At 64.1% G+C, this 22,239-nt stretch overlaps 1 protein-coding gene across 14 annotated transcripts in view; it reads left to right on the forward strand.

The window, feature by feature from the left end:
- The window catches only part of PIP5K1C (phosphatidylinositol-4-phosphate 5-kinase type 1 gamma), a 62,676-nt gene that overhangs the window by 31,520 nt on the left and 8,917 nt on the right, over positions 1-22,239 (forward strand). For 10 of the 14 annotated variants that reach the window (XM_077860490.1, XM_077860480.1, XM_077860484.1 and 7 more), the window contains 14 exons: positions 3,080-3,111; positions 4,606-4,698; positions 5,733-5,863; positions 6,583-6,700; positions 9,482-9,634; positions 10,773-11,072; positions 11,602-11,807; positions 13,349-13,432; positions 15,063-15,111; positions 16,680-16,764; positions 18,329-18,490; positions 19,237-19,375; positions 19,494-19,526; positions 21,163-21,267. In XM_077860490.1, coding sequence (XP_077716616.1) covers positions 3,097-3,111; positions 4,606-4,698; positions 5,733-5,863; positions 6,583-6,700; positions 9,482-9,634; positions 10,773-11,072; positions 11,602-11,807; positions 13,349-13,432; positions 15,063-15,111; positions 16,680-16,764; positions 18,329-18,490; positions 19,237-19,375; positions 19,494-19,526; positions 21,163-21,267 — 1,673 coding nt within the window. In that variant the 5' untranslated portion in view covers positions 3,080-3,096. Of the gene's footprint in view, positions 1-3,079; positions 3,112-4,605; positions 4,699-5,732; positions 5,864-6,582; positions 6,701-9,481; positions 9,635-10,772; positions 11,073-11,601; positions 11,808-13,348; positions 13,433-15,062; positions 15,112-16,679; positions 16,765-18,328; positions 18,491-19,236; positions 19,376-19,493; positions 19,527-21,162; positions 21,268-21,980; positions 22,093-22,239 lie in introns of all 14 variants that reach the window. The other 4 variants (XR_013358357.1, XR_013358358.1, XM_077860482.1 and 1 more) reach the window with 1 other exon arrangement.

Genomic DNA, 22,239 nt, shown 5'->3' on the forward strand with positions numbered 1-22,239 from the left:
GCGGCGGGGGCCCAGGACCGGGAGCCAGGTGGGGGGCGGGGGGCCGGGGCCAGGGCGCCGGGCAGGGGGACAGGGGCGTGGCTGGGGCCCGGGACAGGGAGCCGGGCAGGGCGGTGGGGGGACAGGGAGCTGCCTGGTGAAGGTGGCCGCAGGCCAGGGCGGGAGCAGCTACCTCCCAGGGTGGGTGCTCGGCCTGGCTCTGGCCCTAGAGGAGCATGTGGGGCTGTGAGGTCACCTGCACAGGAGTGACCCGGCGGCCCGCAGCAGGACCCGATGGTGGCGCCGGGTGGTAGGCTAGGGCGAGGGGCCCAGCTCCGGAGAGCTGGCTGCGGCCACCCATGGAGGCGCGGGGAGACCAGAGGAAGCTGCTCAGGGAGGCGGAGGATGTGCCCGAGTCACGCAGCGGCGCAGCAGGGACACCGCCTCGCCCTGAGCAGTCGGGGCCCTGGTGCCGAGGCGCCCCCCTCTTCCGCCCGGCGGCCGGCCCAGCTGGGCCCAGGCAGGTGTTGGTCCAGCCTGGCCCACTCTCTCCCTCCCCAGGCTATTTTTTTTTTAATTTTATTTATTTATGATAGTCACACAGAGAGAGAGAGAGGCAGAGACACAGGCAGAGGGAGAAGCAGGCTCCATGCACCGGGAGCCCAACGTGGAGCCCGACGTGGGACTCGATCCCGGGTCTCCAGGATCGCGCCCTGGGCCAAAGGCAGGCGCTAAACCGCTGCGCCACCCAGGGATCCCCCAGGCTATTTTTAAAAAATTTCCTCAAAAATGGGGTGGCTCGCTCAGAAGAGGATGGTCACGTCTCGGGCTGGGGGCTGGGAGGAGCTCGACACAGCGTGGCCTCCAGCAGCCCGCCGGCCCGGAGCAGCCACCGCCCCCGAAGCCGCCGTCGGAGAGCAGCGGGCCGCTCCCGGCATCCTGCTGCAGTGGGGCAGTCGGGCCCCCCCCTCTCACCCGAGCCAGTGTGTGGCCTTCCTGCGGCCCCTTCTGTCACGGAGTCCAGAATATTCCAGGTGGGAGGTTGAGTCTCCCTTTTATTAGCCCGCATGTGAGTCGGGCTAGAGAGTGTGGCTGTCACGGGGACCCCAGTCACGAAGCAGGTGACACAGCGGCAGCTTGGTCGTGTCATCGGGTGTCCTCAGGCAGGTCAGGCCTGGGCAGGACGGCGTCTCAGATGCTGGTGTTGGTGTGGCCTGGAGCTGCCACGCTGCCCCTGACAAGCTGGGGGCGCCCGGCAGCCGGTGTTCCCCTGGTATCGGCCTGTCGCCCACCGAGCCCGTTTCCTTGGCTAGACCACGTCCAGCATATGGCTGAGGCGCAGGTGGTTACGGCTGAACGAGGACCCCCCTCCCCACTCAGGGTCCCCTGGGGTCGCTTTTCCTCTAAGTGTAATCCATGTGCCGTCACTCACACTTTTAAGCTTACAATTTAGTTTTCGTGTGTTCGCAATGTGGTGCAACTGTACACGCTGATTCTAGAACATTCTCGTCCCCTGGAGGAAGCCCTATTCCCATTAGTAGCCTCGTCCACTCTCCCCTGTCGATGGCGGGACGATGCCCACAGTCCTGTCTCCAGACTGGCCCCCCCCCCCAAGGTCTGCTGACCCTGGAGGTCTCCTTGCCCGAGGGTCCGGGGCGTCCCTCACTCAGCTCAGCCACACTGTCCCCGACCGTCCTGCCCCGTCACTCATCTCGGCTGAGGCCGTGTGTCCTGTCCTGTCACTGCTGCAGTCAGAATCCTTCTCTGAATCCGAGAAGTCATTCTCGACTTCTTGTTTTCTTCACTTTGCTTCCAATGAGCGTAGCCTAACCTGACACCTGTCAGAACCTGCGCACCCCTCTCCCTCCTGGGCCTCCACCTGGTGCACCCCATCGCCTCCCTCTCCACCCAGCTGGGCCCCCACCCTCCTCCCCACCCCCTGCCCTCCCCACGGCGGCCCCCAGAGGGCACCCGTGAGCACCCGAGCCAGACCCCCCCCCCCCGCCCAGCTCCCACCTCCCTGGGGGAAAAGCCCCAGCCCTCCCTTGCCGACCTGACCCGACCCCTCACCCGTCACCCCAGGCCCTCCTCCTGGCTCTCTCCACACTGGCCAGGCCTTCTCTGCCCCCCACCCCCCGACTGTGAGCCCTTGCAGGTGGGGGCGGTGTCTGTCCTGGTCCCACTTGCCTTCCTGCCAGCCGGACACGTGGTGGACACCGTGTATGAGCTTCTGTTGCCGCCGTGACAAGTCACCACGGCTTGGTCTAAAACCACACACCTGTGTCACTCTCTGGAGGTCACAGGCCTAAAAGGGGTCTCCCGGGGCTAAAACCCAGGTGTGGGCAGGGCTGGCCCCCCTCTACCCCCCCGGGGCCCCAGGGAGACCCGCTCCTGCCCCCCAGCTTCCAGAGGCGGCCCTCCCCAGCCTGCGGCCCCTCCTCTGTCCTCACCTCCGTGGGGGTCTGCCGGTCTCTGGGGCTCCCACCTCTGGCTCCCTCTCGTGAGGCCCCCCGGGAACCCAGGGTCGCCCCCACCTTGCCCCCCTGCAGAGCCCGTCATCCGCAGGGAGTGGCCCTATCTGCCATCCACACTCATTGAACACAGTCCTCAGCAGAAGCCTGCCTTCCAGGGGAGGGTGCCAAGGCTCAGAGAGGTCGCTGGTGGCCTCACGGGAGCCAGGATTGGGGGGAGGGCCCCCCAAAGCGCTCCGCTGCCTCCGACTTCTCTCCGTGGCAAGCAGCTCTCCCCGGGGACTGTGTGGACAGGAGCCAGGGGGCCATGTCCGCAGCCCTGGGCACTGGCCCTTCCCACCGACCCAACGGGGGCCCGAGCCTCTCCTTGTTAACCCCTGCTCCCACCAGCGGGTGTAGACGGCTTTGTCAGTTCAGCCAGTTGTTTGCCACGGGGTACCTGACGTCTTGAGGCGTCCGTGGTGGGTTGGCATCCTTGCCCGTTTCACACCCCCGGTCCTCCCATCCCTCCATAGGGGTGCAGGGCTGAGTGGGGTCAGAGGCACCTGTGTGTGGCGGAGGCAGGGTGGTGACAGCGGGTGGAGGGCCGCCCCGGCTCCAGGCTGAAGCCTCTCCCTTCTCTCCCGCAGGCTTGGCACAGAAGAAGATGGTCCCGACGGAGGTGAGTGTCCTGTGCCCGCCTGACCCTCCTCCTCTCCAGAGACAGCGGCCCGGGGTCCGGGGCAGCTGACCGCACCTCCAGGGGCCCCAGTGGCAGGGGTGAAAGTCCTGCAGTCTGGCCAGCGTCTCGAGTTTCAGGGAGGGGAGCCGCTGGGGCGGGGAGAGTGAGGACCCGGCCCGGACAGTGAGGGACAGAGGGACCGGAGACCGAGGGGCAGAGAGCGGGAAGGCAGCCGGCACGTGCGGGTCCCTGTGGAGTTCCCAGGAGGACGGGACCGGGCCCAGTGCCCAGCACCAGCACCCTTACTGTAGCGTCCCGCGTCGTCAGTCGTGCTCCAGAGAGCTTTCCCTGGGGGTGCCGCCTCTGGGGCCTGGGCCGCCCTCCCACTCAGCCCTGCTGGGGGTGGGGGTGGCGTCAGCCCTTCCCTGGTCCCTGGTCCCTGGTCCTGAAAGGAGCCCTGCGTTCCAGGAGCGGCCCAGGGGTGGCGTTCCTGTGCCTGTGCCAGCTGCCGGGCCCCAGGCATCCATGTCCCCTGGATGCCATCTGCCACGTGGCATCTTGCAAGGAGGGCTTCCCAGGCGGTGTCAAGCCGTGGGGCGCTGGGGAGTCCTCGAGGCCTGCAGGGCAGGGGGCTGCAGGGCAGGGGCTGTGCCTTCCGATTGCCGGGGAGAGCCCGCCCCCTGGCGGCCGGTGTGCAGAACACACGGCAGCCGGGCTCAGGAGCTGGGGCAGGTGGGGCATCGGAGGGGCTGCTGGGCCCCGATGTGGGGCAGTGGGTCGGGCTGCTCCGAGCCGTCCCAGCTGGGGGCCGCAGGGCTGTGCGGGCTCTGCAGATGGCAGCAGGTGCACAGATGACGCTTGAGGGTCAGTGACGGTCCAGCCCCCGGGAGGCCCGGCTCCCTTCTGCTGGCCGCCTCGGCCTCGGGCTCCCAGCTGCCCCCCCCTGCCCCTTCCACCACTGCCCCCGTGGAGTCACACGTCGGTGCTGGTGCTCGTGCACCAGTCTGTCACGCCTGCCACGGCTGTCCCCAGAGAGGGCCCAGGCCGGGGGCACCGTGCCCCTCAGCCCCCGGCCATTCCAGCCCAGGGTCCCAGGTGGGTGACTGCCCAGTGTCTGCACGGTGTCTGGGGACATCTGTGGTCGTCGTGCCAGGGCAGGGCTGCCCCAAGGGGTGGGGGCCGCGGGGAATGACCCGGCCCCTGTGTCAGTGGTGCCAGACCCTGCAAGGAGGCTGTGCTGGCCGATTTCCTGCCTTTGTCTGGGAGCCGGAAGCGGCCTGGGGGTGGGCCCTCCTGGGTGTGCAGAGTTGGGCCGTGTGGGCCCTGGGGTGACAGGCCACCTGCTCTGCCCTGGCGCCCGTCCGCACCAGCCTCTACCCCATGTGTTTTGTCAGTACCCGGCGACTCAGCCTCCTGCTCAGGGTTTCCAGAGTGTTCTGGCCCCAGCGGCACCTCCGTGCTGGTTTTTGATGCTTCCTACTTCCTCTTCTTCAGGCCCCGCTGATGACTGGACAGCCGGGTCCTGGCCACGGGAAGAAGTTGGGTCATCGGGGCGTGGACGCATCTGGTGAAACCACCTACAAGAAGGTTCTCTCCTGCCCTTAGCTGGTGGGGTGGGCCCCCGGCCGTCCTGGGGCCCCACAGGGTCGGGCGAGCCCTGTGCCTGAATCTGGCTGGAGGCACATGCTCTCGTGCAGGCCCCTCGTCCCAGCGACGTCCTTGCCTCCTGTCGCTGATGTCACAGGCGTCGGGCGCTGTGCTCAGGTGGCTGCAGGGGTCACCTGCCACCTCCGGCCCTGCTGGCTCCTCTGGGGAGGGGGACATGCCGTTCTCCTTCCTTCCCTTGAACGTGGGGCTGAGCTGATGGAAGCCTGAGCGAGGCCAGGCCACGGGGTGCACAGGAAGGGTGACCACGTGACTCACCCTTTCCAAGTTAGATGGTTTCTAGCATCTTCCAGTTGTGTCCAGCTATCACCACAGTCAGTCATAGCGCTGACTGTTTCTGTCACCCAAAATGACGTCCCCGTTAGCTATCACTCCCATCTCCCCCCCCTTCAGGTGTGGGCAGGTTTCAGCCCCGGCGGCTCAGACCACATAACGCCTGGCAGCCCCAGGATGGCCAGTACTGCCATCTTCATGCCCAACTATGGGTGGAGAAACTGAGGCACAGCAGCAGCGTCATTCCCCCAGCGTGATGATGCACATCCCTGGGAGGATGGGTGGAAGGAACAGAAGTGGAGTTGGGGTGTCACTCTGTAAATTTATGCCACCCCTGAAAAAAGATCCTGGCAGTAGACTGACCCTTCCTGAGTCAGGACAGTTTTGAGAAGTTGGAACCTTCTAGAACCTAGATGGAAAACAGGCCTTGGGGCCACGTGAGGTGATACTGGAGTTTCAGCCAGGCCACCTCCTTGCTGTGCGCCCGTGTGTGCTAAGTGGCACAGAGGCCAGCGGGTCTGTGACAAGTACTTGGCAGGTGCCCTGGGGCCCGGCGGTGGTGGCGGTTGCCTGAGTGCAGCTGCGGGCTGGGCACGTGCCCCGATCTCCTGCCCGGGGGGGCTGCTGCTTTTGCTGGTCACCCTGGGGGCCAAGGGCCTTGATGCAGCTGGGTTTCCCTGCAGACCACATCCTCCACCCTGAAGGGGGCCATCCAGCTGGGCATCGGCTACACGGTGGGCAATCTGAGCTCCAAGCCGGAACGCGACGTGCTCATGCAAGACTTCTACGTCGTGGAGAGCATCTTCTTCCCCAGGTAGGCCTGGCCCTGCGCCGTGGAGCTGCCGCTGCGGTGCCTGCAACCTTGCTCTCGGAGCGCCCTGCTCTGCTGCAAATCGCCCAGGTCTCTCCTGGCATGTGCTCGGCTTGGAGGTCTGACCCCGTATCTGCCACGCTGTTAGTTCTCTACTGAACCAGAGAGATGCGGTGTGACTGGTTGGGAGAAAACAGGAAGAGAAAATCTGAAGTTTCTTTTTCTCTCATGTGAAAAGAACTGATAGGCAGTCAGTCCAGGGCTGTCAGGCGGCTCCCTGGGTGGGGCCCCTGTTCCTTCCAGCAGGTCCGCCATCCTCATGTGCAGCTTTGCCAGCCAGTACTGTCCGGCGGCTGCCTGGGATCCTGCCATCACACCTGCATTCCACCTGTGGGAGGAAAAGGAGAAGGGGAGCACAAGCCCCTTCCCTCTAAGCGCAGGACCTGGAAATGGCACAGGTTTCTGTTCCGCCCATAGCTCTTTGGCCACGCAAAGGCACGTGACCGCCCCCACTGGCAGGAGGGGCCGGCAGTGGACTTATTCTGGGTGGGAGTGGATACTGGGACACAGCTGGAGACGGGCCATGGCCCTTGGCCCCCGGGGGCCCCGTGCTGCTCTCTGGGCTGGCCACCAGGGGAGGCTGTGCGCCCGCCAGCGTGCTGGGCACATGCACCCCCGAAGCCAGTGTCCCTCACGGGCTTCCCTCCCTCCTTGCTCCACAGTGAAGGCAGCAACCTCACCCCCGCCCACCACTTCCAGGACTTCAGGTTCAAGACCTACGCACCTGTCGCCTTCCGCTACTTCCGGGAGCTCTTCGGGATCCGGCCGGACGATTACTTGGTGAGCACCTTAGTCAAGGCACGACCGCCGCATAGCAGGTTCCACGGCAGGTGCTTCCCGCGGGTCAGGAACTTCCCGAGGGAACCAGCACTGCTCCGGCCAGGGACGCGTTGGTCCCAAAGTTCTCCAGCTGCCCGGGGTGCAGAAGGCACGGGGCCCCTTGTCAAGGCCAAGGCCTGGTCCCCCAACCACGGGCTCTGTGTCGTGCTCCACGGCCACCCCTGCTGTCCCCTGCAGCCCCGTGAACACCTTCCCCATGGTCCAGCAGCCTCATTAGAGCGAAGACATCCTGGTGGTCCTGGAGTGGAAACGACCCAGGGCCACCTAGGTTTGAGGTCTCGTGAGTAGAGCGGAGACCTGCTGCACGAACGGTCGTGGTGATGTGGCCTCCGTGCCCTTAGCGGGGAGCGGGCACCAGCTGGCGCGGCCTGGCTGCAGGGCGGGGACTCAGACACGGTGAGGTCCTCTCTCGGCCTCTCTGTCCCCTTCAAGACCCATCCTGCTGCAGCAATGGGGATGAGACCCCTGGGACTGAGAGACGCTCCCGTGGCAGGGGCGGGAGCTTGGGTGCAGCTGGAGCGGGCACCCAGACGACATCATTGTCCCTGCTTGTCAGCGCAACCCCTTTGGGGGTCTTGTCTCCTGGAGGGGTCCCTGTGGGCCACGGGCACTGCCTTGGGTCAGAGACTTCTCTGGCAGCTGCTGCTGGTCCTGAGTCTCATGGGGGCGTGCCCACTGTTGCTGCGTCCTGGTGTTAACGTCAGCTCTCCCTCTTATAAAGCAGAAGCGAGGGGCAAGCGGGGAGCTTGCGGGGGCTGGTGTCCTGGACCTCTGGAGCCCACAGCCACTGTCCCTCACAGGCAAACCCCAAAGGCGGTACGGCCGACCCCAGCTGGCAGGAGATGGGGGATAGTGCTGAGAGAAACAAGTGGTGAGAAGGGAATGGCTTTGTCCAAAAGTCTATGAGCAGAGAATGTTCTGGAACCACATGGCTAATAACAGTTGCCCTCAGGGAGTGGCCTGGTGGGGATATGGGGTCAGGCCTCTCGGGGTCCTGGCTGCCGAGGGAGAAGAGGTGACACAGGGACCTCCTGGCCGGGTGGCCAGCCAGCAGGGCGGGGTCACGGGCAGGTGACCCCAGGTGTGTCCCTTCTCCCTCAGAGCCCAGGGTGGGCTGGGCATCCCCTGCACCATCTCCCTCATGGTGCCCGGCTGTCCTGAGCCTCATGGCTGCCACGGATGGATGGAGGGCCGTGGGTCTCCCTCCACACCCACTGCCTCCCTGAGCTGGTTGCTGGCTGCCTGTGCCAGTGCAGGTGGGAGGCCCGTTGACTCCGCTCCCCTCCACCGACAGCCCCCACCTGGTCCCTGGGAGGTCACGCCTCGGGGGGTGCCCATCGCACCTTCAGCCAGCCCCACTGCGGTCAGTGCTTGGCACACCGGGCCCCACCCTGGGGTTCCCACGGTGCCACCCAGGAGCGGGTGGGGGCTCCCGATCCCCTGGGTCTTCATCCAGCTGGGGAACGCTGACTGCTGGGGTGTAGGGTTACGGGTGCCCTCTGGCCTTGGGCCCTCGGCAGAGTCAGCCCAGGGCTGGCAGGGTGTGCTGTGATGGCAAACGCCTGGTCTTGGGGTCCAGGCCTCACTGTAGCTCGCTTCTCCCCGGGGGCACGGCCACACTGGAGCTGGTGACACCTTGTTTCCCCGTGCTGCTGCGGCCCTGTGAGCCTCCCCGCCACACTGCAGGACACCCCCAGCACGCTGGTGTTCCCCGGGCCAGGGGCAGCACGTGGCACCCGGTGGGGGTGGGGGGCGTCCTGCTCCTCCCTGTGTCCCCCCCCCCACCTGTCGGCCCCAGTCTTACACTCTCAGCCCAGTGGGGAATGTGCTGGGGCCTCATCCGTGTTCTATACCCACGGTGCTCAGTCAGGACTGGGGGTGCAGGGACAGAAAGCCAGCCCAAACAGCCGTCACCCTGGAGAGTGCTTCACCGGCTCCCTAGCTGAATGGGCCCAGGGAGAGCAGCCTGCAGGGCTTTGCTGTCCACTCCTTTGCTTGCCGGCCACCGTCCTAGGCGCTGGGGACCCTCCACCAACAACACGCTTAAAAATTCCTGCATCCACAGAACGTACTGACTGTTGGTGGGAGGGCGTGTGGGGCTGCTGGACCGCAAGAGCAGAGGTGAAGCAGATGTCAGTGGAAGAGAAGGTGGGCTAAGGGCTGCTCACCAGAGGCACAGGTCCCCCTCTGTGCTGTTCTGGAGGGTGGTCTCCGTACCAAAGGTCACCCTGTGGTCCAACGTGGCTGCTGGGGCTCCAGCTCTCACGTCAGCACTCCGGGTGGGAAATAGATGGGATGGAGGGAAGGTCCCAAACTCCAGGTATGCCCTCCTCTGTCACTTGCTTAGGGAGTCTTCCCTAAAGCTCCACTCAGAAGCTTCTACAGGCAGATACTGGCCAGAGCTGACTCTTGCGGCCTCACCTAGCTGGGGGGGGTGGGTGGGGGAGTGGTTGGGAAGTGAGTGTGGCCCGATGTGTCAGCACCCCACCCCGACTGGGTCTGTTAGCAGCAGGAGAAGGACTGGGCCCTAGGAGGTGAGCACCCCAGCTGCTGGCTCGGCCCGGGTTCGACTCTGTGCTGTGTGACCTCAGGCACGTCGGTCTCCCTCTCTGAGCCTATTTCTTCGTCTGTGAAAGGAACAGTGACCTGTTCCAGAGTCGTCTTCTAGCCGCTGGGCTGTGAGGTGTCAGCAACCCACCTGCACACTCTCTGCCCCCCCAGTACTCGCTGTGCAACGAGCCCCTGATCGAGCTGTCCAACCCTGGCGCCAGCGGCTCCCTCTTCTACGTCACAAGCGACGACGAGTTCATCATCAAGACGGTGATGCACAAGGAGGCCGAGTTCCTGCAGAAGCTGCTGCCCGGCTACTACATGGTGAGCCTGCCCTGCAGCCCCCTCCCCCAGCTCCTTTCCCTCACAGGGCAGGCGCCGGAGCAGGGGTCCCAGGCACCACCCCACCTCTTGGGGGCTGCGGGGGCCTTGCCGGGTCACTGAGCCTCACCCACAGGATCCCCCTCACGCGGTCCCCCCCACACGGCAGGCAGAGATTGCCATCCGGGGGGGGGAGGTGGGCACCCGAGCAGCCCCCGCTCCCTGTCCCCTGCCCCCACTGACACCCCCGAGTCACAGATCCCAGAAATCCTGTCTCGTGGGGCTTGTGTGTCAGTAGCTGGTGACTCAGGCGTGGGGGAGGGGGGCGGGCCACCAGCTGGCCTGTCACCAAGGACCAGCTGCTGGGGCGCTTCCCATTTCCCGGGTGACTCACAACCGGAAAGGGCACAACAGACCCCCTGGTGGAGGTGGAAGCAGGAGCCTCCACTTCCATATCCAGCCATCCCGGGGTGGAGCTGGCTCGGCCTGAGCGCCCACCTGCCCTGCTGAGCCCGACCTGGCACCTGGCAGCGGTGGGCCCGCCCTTTCTTGGCAGCTGTGCGCGGACCCCTCTCCGCTTGGGGCGTCTCATCCTAGCACGTGGGCTTGGGTGGGCCCCTGGCTCCCGGCTCCCCTCGGTCGGGGCTCAGCACGCTTTCTGGAAGGAGCCAGACGGCCTCTCCCTGCCCTGCTCAGCCCTGCTGATGTCGCAGGGAGGGCCCCGCGGGCCTGGAGGGAGCAGCAGGCGTGTCGTAGCGCTGGTGACACTTCACCAACTGACATGGAAACGTGAACTTCACGTAATCTTCATGTGTCACAAAACCCTACCTTCAGCCAGCCGCGTGAGAACAAGCGGGTGCTCGGATTTGGCCCTCCAGCCGGAGCTTGCCAACCCTTGCCCTGGACAGTGCCCAGCGGCCGTGCCCCATGTCACCCCGGGGTGGGCTGGGCACGTGGGACCCCCGGTCTGGCCCTGACACCTGCAGCGGGCCCTCCTGGAGCCTCTTGTCTGCTGGGGAGATGGTGCCCAGCTCCCGTCAGGATGCTGGGGGGGGGGGCGCCTGCCCCCCCGGGAGGTGGCCAGGGAGCGCTTCCTGAGGGGGCCACTCCTCTGACCCCTCTCTGCTCCCCCACCTCCCAGAACCTCAACCAGAACCCGAGGACGCTGCTGCCCAAGTTCTACGGGCTGTACTGCGTGCAGTCGGGCGGCAAGAACATCCGCGTGGTGGTCATGAACAACATCCTGCCGCGCGTGGTCAAGATGCACCTCAAGTTCGACCTCAAGGGCTCCACGTACAAGCGGCGGGCGAGCAAGAAGGAGAAGGAGAAGAGCATCCCCACCTACAAGGACCTGGACTTCATCCAGGACATGCCCGAGGGGCTCCTGCTCGACGCAGACACCTTCTCCGCGCTCGTCAAGACGCTGCAGCGGGACTGCCTGGTGAGGCCGCTGCGCCCAGCCTCCCCTGAGCACAGGGGGACCCGCGGGCCCTCGCCTCTCTGAGCCTCCATCGTGTGTCTGTGCGGTCTCCTCCACCCCTGCAGCCCTGCCTGACATGCCCAGCCTGCCGGGCCGGGTCTTCCAGGGCCCTCTGCCCCATCCGCAGCCCCCCAGCCCACCACCCCCGGCTTCCAGGCCTCTGAAAACTGCATGATCTCCCCAGATGACCCCCACAGACCTCTGAGGACCTCCTGCTCCCCTAAGCCCCGATGTCAGAGACGCTGGGGCCGGGAGCACCTGGGCTCCTCAGCTGTCACCAGGCAGGTGGGAGCTCTGTCGGGAGGAAGGACACACCCTGTCCCAGTCCCGATTGGAGGCCTGGCCCCTTGGTCTCCTCACCGTCTGTGCAACGGGGATCGGCCCTCACATGGCTGAGTGGGCCCAGACCCAGACGTGGCTTGGGGTTGCGCCAGGCCGGGTTTGGGGATGGGGACGGAGAACTTGATCTCTTGACCCCCACCTCTGGCAGGTGCTGGAGAGCTTCAAGATCATGGACTACAGCCTGCTCCTGGGCGTGCACAACATCGACCAGCAGGAGCGCGAGCGGCAGGCGGAGGGCGCCCAGAGCACCGCGGACGAGAAGCGGCCTCTGGGCCAGAAGGCCCTGTACTCCACGGCCATGGAGTCCATCCAGGGCGGGGCCGCGCGCGGGGAGGCCATCGAGTCGGACGACACGTAGGTGGCCCGGGGCCAGCGGGGCGTCCAGCTCCTCTGTCCACACCCCTTTGGCAGGTGTGAGGCGGGCGGGGGTAGGGGGAGGGTGGCCGGGGGGGGCAAGAGACCACAGAGCAGATGAGTCCAGAAACCCATCTGCAGCCAGTTCAGGGTGTGGGAACCAGAGCAACGGCGCCTGCCTGGCAGGCCCCATAGGGGTCACACGCGCGGACACATAGACCCCCACGTGTGGATGAGCACTCCAGCGGGCTGAGGCCATTGGCTGGCCCTGCGGGAAGCACAGCTGCCCCCTCTTCCTGGCGGGCCCCAGAACGGGGTAAAGCACCACCGTCCAAAGCAAAGCTGGAAAGGCATTGAAGAGGGTGCGGCACTGGGCACGGGGGTGGGCTCCTGCCACGGGCCATCAGACCCACAGCTCCAGGGATAGGTGGCCGTGATGTGATGGAGGATGAGCTCATGGCTCGGATCAGCGGGCTGACCCAGTCCTGCCATGGGGCTCGGCTCAGGGGGGAGATAGCCTTGCACGGTGCCCCCTCCCACCTTCCCAGCACTGTGGATGCTGGGCCGGGTCGTTGTCTGGGCCCTGGGGGGCTGAGCAGCCTCCCCGACCCCCACCCACTCGGTGCCAGGAGCGACCCCCGTCGTGAGGACCACAGATGTCTCCAGACATTGTCCAGAGCTTGTGGAAGGCATTTCCTGGGTGGGGACCACTGCTGAAGGCAGATGTCAAGGGTGACTTCTCGTCACCACACGCTGACCATGCTGGGGACCATCACGGGGGAGTGGCTGGTGAAGGAGGGGGCGTCACCCCCACCGTAGCTGGGGACACGGGGGCTCAGAGGCAGAAGCAGCTGTCCTGGGTGCACAGCCGGCTGGTGACCGGGCCGAGGCTTGCCCATGGCCTGGTCACCACACTTGGCCAGCAGCTGCAGGGGGGCCAGAGGAGGAGCTGAGCCCAGCCCCCCAGGGCAGGCTGGGGAGCAGCAGGGCCTGGCGCGGCTAGCCCACCTCCAACCATCTTGGTGTTTGTAGGATCTGTGCCGGGCCTGGCAGGGGCTGGCGGGGTGCGCAGGTGAGCTCAGCAGTGCGTGGAGTGCAGTGAGCTGAGCCTGTGGGGGGCCTGGGCCAGTGGGTCTGGGGTCATTGGTGACCTGAGGACAGTCGCTGTGTTGTGTGACCTCACTAACCCTGCTGGGCCTGGCACATGTGGGCCAGGGGCTGAGTGAAGCAACTAACTCCCCGGTGGGCACCCAGAAGCCCTGGTGGCCCTGCCCCCGGTGAGCGTGTGCATGCACGTGCATGGGTGTGCGTATGCGTGCACATGGGCATGTGGGTGCCGGACCCTTTGGCGGCCTCCAGCCTCGAGTGCCCCAGAGGAGGGGAGCGGCTCAGTCCCAGCTGCGCTGCCGCCTGCAGGGAGCACGGGGGTGCAGGCTGGGCTCTAGCAGGGGGGCTCGGGGCAGGGTGAGTGCCTGGTGCCCTCCCATGTGGTCCGGCTCTGTGGGGTGCTGAAGAGGGTACTCTCTCCCTCTCCCCCCCAGGATGGGTGGGATTCCCGCCGTGAATGGCCGAGGGGAGCGCCTGCTGTTGCATATCGGCATCATCGACATTCTGCAGTCCTACAGGTGGGCGCCCGCCCTGCCTCCCCCTGCCCTGCCTCCTCCCTGCCCCCCTGCCCGCCTCCCCCTGCCCCCCACCCGCCTCTGCCTCCCCCCCTTCCGCCCCTGCCTCCCCACCTCCCGCCTTCTCCCTGCCCTGCCTCTCCTTTCCCCCAGATACACTCGCCTGCTCACAGGAGCAGCGTGCCCTCTGCTGTCCAGCCTTCCTTAGCACGCCCTCCTCCCCAGCCCTGAGGGGAGGCATCTGGTCCCCGACCAGGTGGTGACTCCGCGTGAGGATCTGTGCTAGGAGTGCGGTGAGAGCCCACGTCAGGTAGAGGCTGGCGTGGGGGACAGGCTATCGCCAGCTCCCCTGTCTATTGAGCACCTGCTGTGTGCCAAGCGCTGGGCTACACTGAGCAGGATGGAAGCTCATTCGTGGCCACAAAGCCCGGCATCCCTGGACCGCTCACGCGGGGGCAGTACATGCTCGTGGCCTGAGGGACAGATACTCCAGCCTCGTGACAGCTGGGGGGTCAGCAGCCCCGTCGTCTGTGCTCATCCCTTTTTTTTTTTTTTTAAAGATTTTTTTTTATTTATGCATGAGAGACATAGAGAGGGGCAGAGACACAGGCAGAGGGAGAAGCAGGTTCCATGCAGGGAGCTCGACGTGGGACTTGATCCGTGGTCTCCAGGGTCAGGCCCTGGGCTGAAGGCAGCGCTAAACCACTGAGCCACCGGGCTGCCCTGTGCTTGTCCTTCACGAGGCTTTGCCAATGAACGTGTTGTCCTGAGGGTAGCGTATGTCCTCGTGCTTGGGCTGACAGGACCCAGGGGACGTTGTGGGCGGGTGGCCCCTGCTCCTTGCCCTCCGCCTCGGGAGCCCGCTGAGCCTTGGGTCTTTTCTTCCTCACGGGTCTCTACTCCCTAAATCAAAACGCGACTCCTGCCCGTCAGACGCTCAGACTCACAGCCTGTTGATTTCCTGCCTGAGGCCAGTGTCTGCTGCAGAATGTTCCTCTCAATTTAGGGCAGGATTAGGAAGCTTCTGAGGTAGCAGAGCAAGGTTTCTGCAGATGCTCTGAGTGGAGGCAAGGAGGGGGGCCTGTGTGTGTCAGGCAGCCACAAACTCATCCTGGGGCAGGGGTGTCATGGGGGGTGTGCTGAGGAGAGGACCCTCCACCGCTGCAGGCTAGGGGGTGTCCGGGAGGGCTGTCTGGAGGAGGCAACACTCTCCCCAGCCCACGTGTGCAGGGGCCTAGTTAGAGCCACTGTGCAGGACAATAGTTCCAGCAGGGGGGCCCGGGGCTCAGGCCAGGCCATGAGGAGAGGTGAAGGACGTGCTCTGGGAGGCGCTGGCCCTCCGTCCCCCACAGGGGGTCAAGCACCATGGTCTTTTCACTTCCGCTCCAAGAGCAGCAGTGGTAGGAGCTGCCAGCAGGCCTGGAGGGGGACAAGCGGACAAGAGGGAGGCGGCTTCTGGTGGGTGCAGCAGGCAGCCTCAGCTCCTCTGGACCAGGGCTCCCCCACCCACTCCGTGCCAGGAGCACCCCCAGTCGTGGTGACCACACACATCCCCAGACACGGCCCAGTGCCCCACTGGGAACCACTGGGCCTGAAAGTTTGGCAGGTGTTCAGGTATTTCTTCTCTCTGCAGGTTCATCAAGAAGCTGGAACATACTTGGAAGGCTCTTGTTCACGATGGGGTGAGTGTTCGTCCATCAATCCACAAACATAATGACCTCCCGCGGCCACGACAAGAGACGTGTTCCCTCCTCCCTGGAGTCTCCGTCCAGTGGGGGCGGCCCTGTGACCTGGCAGTCACAGGCCAGGGGGTCGGGGTCAGGACAGGAGAGCACAGGCGGCAGCCACAGGCTCTCCAGTGAGGGCTCTGAGCTCCACTGGTGAGCGGAACAGGAAGGCTCCTCGGAGGTGGAGTGGGAAGGATTCCCAAGGACAGCCTGGCAGGAAAGTCGGGCCATTGTGGACACGTGCGATACGGAGGGGGTCTTGGGCACTGGCCACACCCAGGGGCCGTGCAGCGCTGACCCTTTGCCCTGGAGGCGTGTGGCCTGCTCCAGGATGGCTCCACTGCGTGAGAGTAGCTTGGAATGCACGGTTTCCTGTCAGCGCTGCCAACGTCTGCATGCTGGCAGTGGGCGATTCCCAGATATAAAAGACTGAGAACCAATGGTTGGGGAGCAAACGGAGCCCACCTGGGGGGCCCCAGGCAGCCCTGGTCCAGCCCTGGTCCAGTGGTGCTGACAAGCTGGCCGGTGCCTCGGGTGCACGCCTCCCCTCCCGTGCCCCCTTGCAGACCAATTCTTACTAAAGTGCTAAGGGCTGTGTGTGTTTGCATAGTCTGTAAAGTCGGAAATCCCAGCAAGCTCCCGACACCCCTCAGAGTGTTTGGAGGGTCTAGGCGGGAGCTTCTGGAAAGTGCACTGGGAAGGTCCAGGTGGCAGCCGGTGAGCAGGAAGCTGTTCCATAGGTTATGAGGCCGTGGCAGACGAGAGAGCTGCCAAGTCCTGGCGAGGCCACTAGTAATCTCTGAAGTGGGGTTTGCGTCAGCTCCCGGGGTCCAGATGTTGATCACAGTGACCACACAGGCGTGAGCAGTCTGGGGCAGGAGGGGTGGCCGGTGGAGTGGAGGCCCAGGTCTTTCCTGCGTGTCGCTGCACACCCTCGGGCGTGACCCTCGCCCCCAGCCCTGCAGGCTGCCTCTGTCCCCGCCTCGGCTCCCATGCCGTCTGCCAGAGCATGCGGTCACGCCTCGTGGCAGCAAGGATGCTCACCATAGCGAGCATTCTGAGGTCCACGTGTCCCTGCGGGTCCTGTTACATTACAGTGGGGGGAGGACCGGGCCACGTCTGGGGACATCTGTGATCCTCATGCCTGGGGGAGCTTCCCGGCATCAAGGGGTGGGGGCAGGGATCGTGCTAGGCTCCCACAGCGCCGGGGCTGGCGTGCGTAGTGCCAAGGGGAGACTGTGCCATGGAGGCCGGGGACACTGGCCCTTGGGGAGGAGCAAGGCATCCCCACCTTTCGGGGTCCAGCATTACACTGGAGCACTGGCTGTGTGCCAGGCCCCCTTCCTGACGGGCCCCCTCCCTGCCACTGTTACCTGGTCCTTGAGTCTTCCAGGCAGCCCCACACCGTGAACCCATCTCCCTGTCCCGCCACCGTGGCCTGGGCCGTCCTGTGGGACACGGAGCTCCTGGCGGCCTGGTGGCACTCAGCCCTTCTTGCCCTCGGGCCCCACTTTTCTTCCCAGGACACTGTCTCTGTCCACCGGCCCAGCTTCTATGCAGAGCGCTTCTTCAAGTTCATGAGCAACACCGTCTTCCGGAAGAATTCCTGTGAGCTTCCCAGGCCCTTTGGCAGGAGAGCCCCGGGGTGCGGAGCGGGGAGGCGGGGTGGCCAAGAGTGCAGTAAACCCGGAGCACCTCCTCCCGCTGCCTGGCCATCCTTGGGCCTGGCTCAGGGACGAGGTCCAGAGAGCAGGGTGGTCAGGGTGCCACCCTCATGGGCCCCAGCACAGGGCCTGGTGCCCACTGTCTGAGCTTGAGTCCTGGCCGCACCGCATCCTGCCTGTGTGACCTCCAGCAGGTGATGCCCTACCCCATGCCTCGGTTTGCCTGTCTGTACAGAGCTGTGAGAGCAAGATGTGTTTACGGGTGCCTTTGGCCCTATACCGGTCCTCAAGGGCATCACCTGTGGCCTCGTGGCATCACCAAGGACACGTGGCCTTAGTGGGCATGGAGGCAGCCCATCATCAGCCAGACCGGGCATTGTTAAGGAGGGCACAGGACAGAGGTGCCTGTGCTCCAGGGGTGGCCTCGGGAGGTCCCCTGTCTGCACTGGGCCTCGAGTCCCAGACCCTGGTGCACACCCCAGCCCAGGATCCCATGTGCTGCCTGATAGGGCCTGTCTCTGTCCCCATGTGCCTGCCTGGCATCTGCCCCCTGGGCCGCCAGAAGGCAGCGTGCTTGTCAGCCTTGCACTGTATGTCCCTGGCACGCAGCAGGTGTTCAGTCAGTGTTCGTGGGCATACACTTTACCATCCAGGCTTCGACCTGCAGGAGCGATGGAACCCCACCTCTCTGCCAGGTGTGTGTGGGCGGTGACCCAGCTCCGGTCACCTGGAGCCAGTCATGGTGCCAACGCGACCCCACGTTCTCTGACATCTAGCCAGTAGCTTGAACTCGATGGCAGGGGGATTATTTATATTGTTCACATTGGGGAAGTGTGCAAACGCCACAGTTCTGGCGTTTGTCTCCTGAGAGCGGGTGGTTCATCCACGTGAGCGTACCATCCATGTGAGCAGATGAGAACCTTGCCTGGAGCGTCACTCTCACTGTGGTCCAGGGGCGCTTGCCAGCCTCCAGGGACGAGAGGGCCGTGTACAGGGAATCCGGCACGTGTGTGCTGGGAGCTGTGGCCATCCTGGGAGCAGAGCTCACAGCAGGAGCGGATGGGCGAGGCCTGGTGCGGGGGGTGCCACAGGGCTCACCTGCCTCGTCCCACCCTGTTGCTGCAGACGGTGACGCTGGGGCGGGCCCCGTTCCCCAGGCTCTGTCCTGGGTTGGAGCCTGGGCCTTGGTGCTGACCCCGCATGCCCCAAGGCTTTCCGTGTCCTCGTGTGAAAGTGGAGGCCACGGGCAGGGCGGGCCGCGGGACAGGGCCTCCTGGGACCTCCAGGCAGAGCTGGGTAGAGAGCAGGGCAGGGTTTTCTGCACAGAGAATGTTGCTTGCCCACGCTGGAGGCCGGGCAGTGGGGGGCCCTGTGTGCAGGCAGCGGGCCTCGGGGGGTACCAACCAGGCTTCCGTGCGGAGGAGGGCCGGGGCTGGGGGGGCCTGCCTCCACGCTGCCTCGGCTCTCAGGCTGCCCCAAGCGCCACTCCACCTCTCCACCGTCCACAGCCCTGAAATCTTCACCGTCCAAGAAGGGCCGTGGGGCCTTGCTGGCTGTCAAGCCCCTGGGACCCACAGCTGCCTTCTCGGCCAGCCAGATCCCCAGCGAGCGGGAGGACGCACAGTACGACCTCCGGGGGGCCCGCAGCTACCCCACGCTGGAGGACGAAGGTGACTGGGTGCTTTGGTGATGGGAGAGATAAGGGGGCTGCTGGGGACAGGTGCTGTCCCTGGGGCTAAGGGACAGTGTGAGGAAGGGTTTACTGAGGCTGGCTACCTGGACGGGAGGGGCCTGGGTCACAGTCACCCCTAGCCCAGCCAAAGATCTGCGGCCATGTGGGGAGGGGGAGCAGCTGAGACTGCCACAGGGAGAGCTAAACAGAGAAGGTGCCACCGGGGAGGTGACCCACCCCATCACCAGACACCTGGAGACCTAGAGGCATGAAGCATTTGATGGAATTGGGTATGATGTTTTGGAAGGTCCCCCCCAGTTCCCAGGGTTAAAGAGTCAAAGATTCCAGGCACGGAGGGGCTGGGTGGAATAGCATAAAGGAAGGGAGAAACCGCACATGCAGAGGCCCTGGGGCTGCTGTGTTGGAGGGACAGCAGGACACCTGTGTGGTTGGAGCAAAGTCAGGGAAGGAGAGAGGGAGGAAGTGGGCCTCCAGCAGGACCTGTGGGCCTGAGGAGGGTTTCGATTGCAGTTTGAGAGTAGTGGGCTACCGAAACCTTGGTGCCGACAGTAAATTCAAGCTTATTTGTCCTCTTAAAGCTGCCAAGCAGAATGGAGTGTTGGGTGGCAGGTGGGGCGGGGCACGGGCTGCTGAAGGTGAGCCAAGCTGCAGGTGGAGCCAGAGGCCTGGGAGGGCTGGTGAGGGGGCCTGGCTGCCGCAGCGCCCACAGCCTCCTCCCCACAGGTCGGCCCGACCTCCTGCCCTGCACGCCCCCGTCTTTTGAGGAGGCCACCACCGCCTCCATCGCTACAACCCTGTCCTCCACGTCTCTCTCCATCCCGGAGCGATCTCCCTCGGAGTCATCAGAGCAGCCGCGGTACCGGTGAGGAGCCTGGGGCCTCTCCCTCCGTGAGGCAGGGGTGGGGAGTGCGAATCCTCCGTGGGAGGGGCGCGGCGGGCTGCCTCCCCTACCTGATCCACCTGCTTGCGTCTTTCTGCAGGAGGCGCACACAGTCTTCAGGACCCGATGGCCGGTGAGCTGAGACCCCAGCTTCCCCCCCAGACCCCGACCGCCCCCACAGTCCGGCCTCCCCTGAGGCACCCCTGCACTTTCCCACCCAGAGTCCCGCCTCTCTGGCCACTCCCCTGGGCACAGCTTTAAGTTAGACTCTAGAATGTCACAGAATCTTGAGTTACTTTGTGGTTCTCTCCACACAGACCCCCAGAGGGGCCAGAGGACCCCTCCCCTGAACCTGCTTGTTGATCCTTTTTTTAATCATTATTACATATTTTTATTCTAAGCGGTACAAAAGACAATATAGTGAAACACCTCCCCCTGCCCCGTGCCCCTTCCCCTCCCCGGGAGCAGCCCCTGGATGGGTTTTTTATTTTTCTAGAAATATTTTATGACTATACGAGAAAACAAACCTACTGGCCTGTTTCTGCCTTTGGTCTTGACACCAGCACAGCTCTCTGCCACTGCAGGCCTCTTGCTTTGTGCACTTAGCAGATAAAGGTCATCTGTGAGCTGGGGGGAGCGCCTGCGCGTTCCGTCTGACGGAATGTAGCCTGCCCTCGGGGGCACTTCGGTGGTTGCACTTGCCTGATCTTGCCATCGCGACCACAGTGAATAGGGCTTGCTTTCCTTAGTTTTGGGGCAATTATTCCGGTCATTAAAAAAAAAAGTTACAGCACAAAGCACATTTGGCAGAATGCACTTCTCTCTCCTGCTGCTTGCTCCCACCTCAGCGACCTTTCTGCTCTCTGATGCTGCCATCCATCCAGAGAGCTTCTGCATGCCTGGCTGCCGGAATGTTCTGACCCACCTGCATCAGGGGCCTGGACCTTGAAAGCCCTGGAGCCACCCCACCCCCAGTCCAGGTCCATGTGCAGCTTCCCCCCAGGAGGGTGAGCAGGATCCCACCCTATGCATTATGCCCCTGCTGGTACCAGAGTCACAAGATGGTCTCAGGTGTGTTGGGGCCAGGCGGGAAGGGAAACTCCTCAAGATGGCGGATACGCCAAAATGGCTGAAGTTCCTGTCACCACCTCCACTTGGGATGACAGCTTGAGCAGACCCTTACACCTCTCCTTTGGACTTCCTCAACCGAACCCAATGCCCTTCAAACCCCAGAGGAGGAAGTCACCTTTGACTGGTCGAATTGCAATCCTTCCTTTGCATAGTGAGGGTCACTCTGACTGGTTGGATTGCAATCCTTCCTTTGCATATGAGCCAACCAATAGGAAACCGTTCTGCCTTACAACGTTATGTAAACCCCCTACCACCTTGTCTTGGGGCGACTTCCTCGACTCACTCTCTTTCCCCCGTGAGTCGGGGAACCTCGCCCGAGGGTGCCTGCAATAAAATCTGTTCTTGGACCCTCGCTTGCCTTGGCGGTCTCATTTCCGTCTAGTTACTAAAAAAACTTAACAAGGTGGACAACCAGTCCCTGCCCCCATTGCAGACCCCAGGTGGGCATAACACCCACAGGACCAGGGGTGAGCTGGACCAGCCCAGGGCACTGGTCAGATGGCACCCAGAGAGAGCACCCCATAGAGGCCCCCCGGCTTCCTACCAGGGCTGGAGATCTGAGCTGGCCTGGAGCTTGCCCCCAGGGGCAGAGTTAGGGTGAGGACAGAGAGTGAGGTGCAGTTTCCCACTGCCTCCAGGCCCCAGGAGGAGACACATGCAGAGGAGGACCTGCAGCAGATCACGGTGCAGGTGGAGCCCGCGTGCAGCGTGGAGATCGTGGTCCCCACGGAAGAGGACGCGGGGTGAGTGTCGCATCGCCCGACCTCTGCACTACGCGCTCGGTCCAATCCGATTGGCTAAGCGCAGTCACATGGCCAGCTGGCAGCAAGGCAGGCTGGGGGATGTAGTCCAGGCAGGGTGGGGGAGCCACAGGGGGGAGAGCCTGGGAATGGGGCCTCCCACTGGAAAGGGGCGGTGCAGGGCGTGGGAACCAGGCAGTCTGTGCAGGGGCCCCTGGGGAGCCTCGGATCTCCCAGGGTTCCTCACCCCTTCTGCCCTGAGCCCCGGGTTGCGGGAGGGGGCTTTCCGGTTCCCCAGGGAGCCTCTGGATGCAGCCCCCTTGCCCCGTGTGTATGTTCCTGTGTCCGCTGCTTCTGCTCCTGCGGAGCACCTGCCTTCCCGCTCCTGGTTCCTCTCCGTGCTCAGGCCTTTCCCTCAACGGGGAGGCGCCCGCGGCCGCCCCTTCTCCTGGGTTCACGTGGGGCAGTTCTCTACCGGCTCCTTAATCCGGGGCAGTGGCTCTCAGCGACCGGGAGTGACCCTGCCCCCCCCACCCCAGGGACACCTGTGGCGGTCAGCCCCACCCCCCGTGTGCCGGGAGGGACACCCTGCTGTAGGGTTTTAGAAGTGTCTCTCAACTTTACAGGATTTGAAGACCTGTTTATATTTTCAGGGCTGATTTCTATATGTTTTTATTTATTTATTTTTTAAAGATTTATTTATTTATTTATGATAGACATAGAGAGAGAGAGAGGCAGAGACACAGGAGGAGGGAGAAGCAGGCTCCATGCCGGGAGCCCGACGCGGGACTCGATCCCGGGACTCCAAGATCGCGCCCTGGGCCAAAGGCAGGCGCCAAACCCCTGAGCCACCCAGGGATCCCCCTATACGTCTTTAGTTATAAGTTGAAGAAAGCGGCCTTAAAGAAATAGACGTATATTTTAAAAACAGATCAAAGCCTTCATGATTGAATACAAAACTTATCTTTTTTTATT

Source organism: Canis aureus, chromosome 19 (genome assembly GCF_053574225.1).
Source record: "Canis aureus isolate CA01 chromosome 19, VMU_Caureus_v.1.0, whole genome shotgun sequence".
NCBI classification, from domain to species: Eukaryota; Metazoa; Chordata; class Mammalia; order Carnivora; family Canidae; genus Canis; species Canis aureus.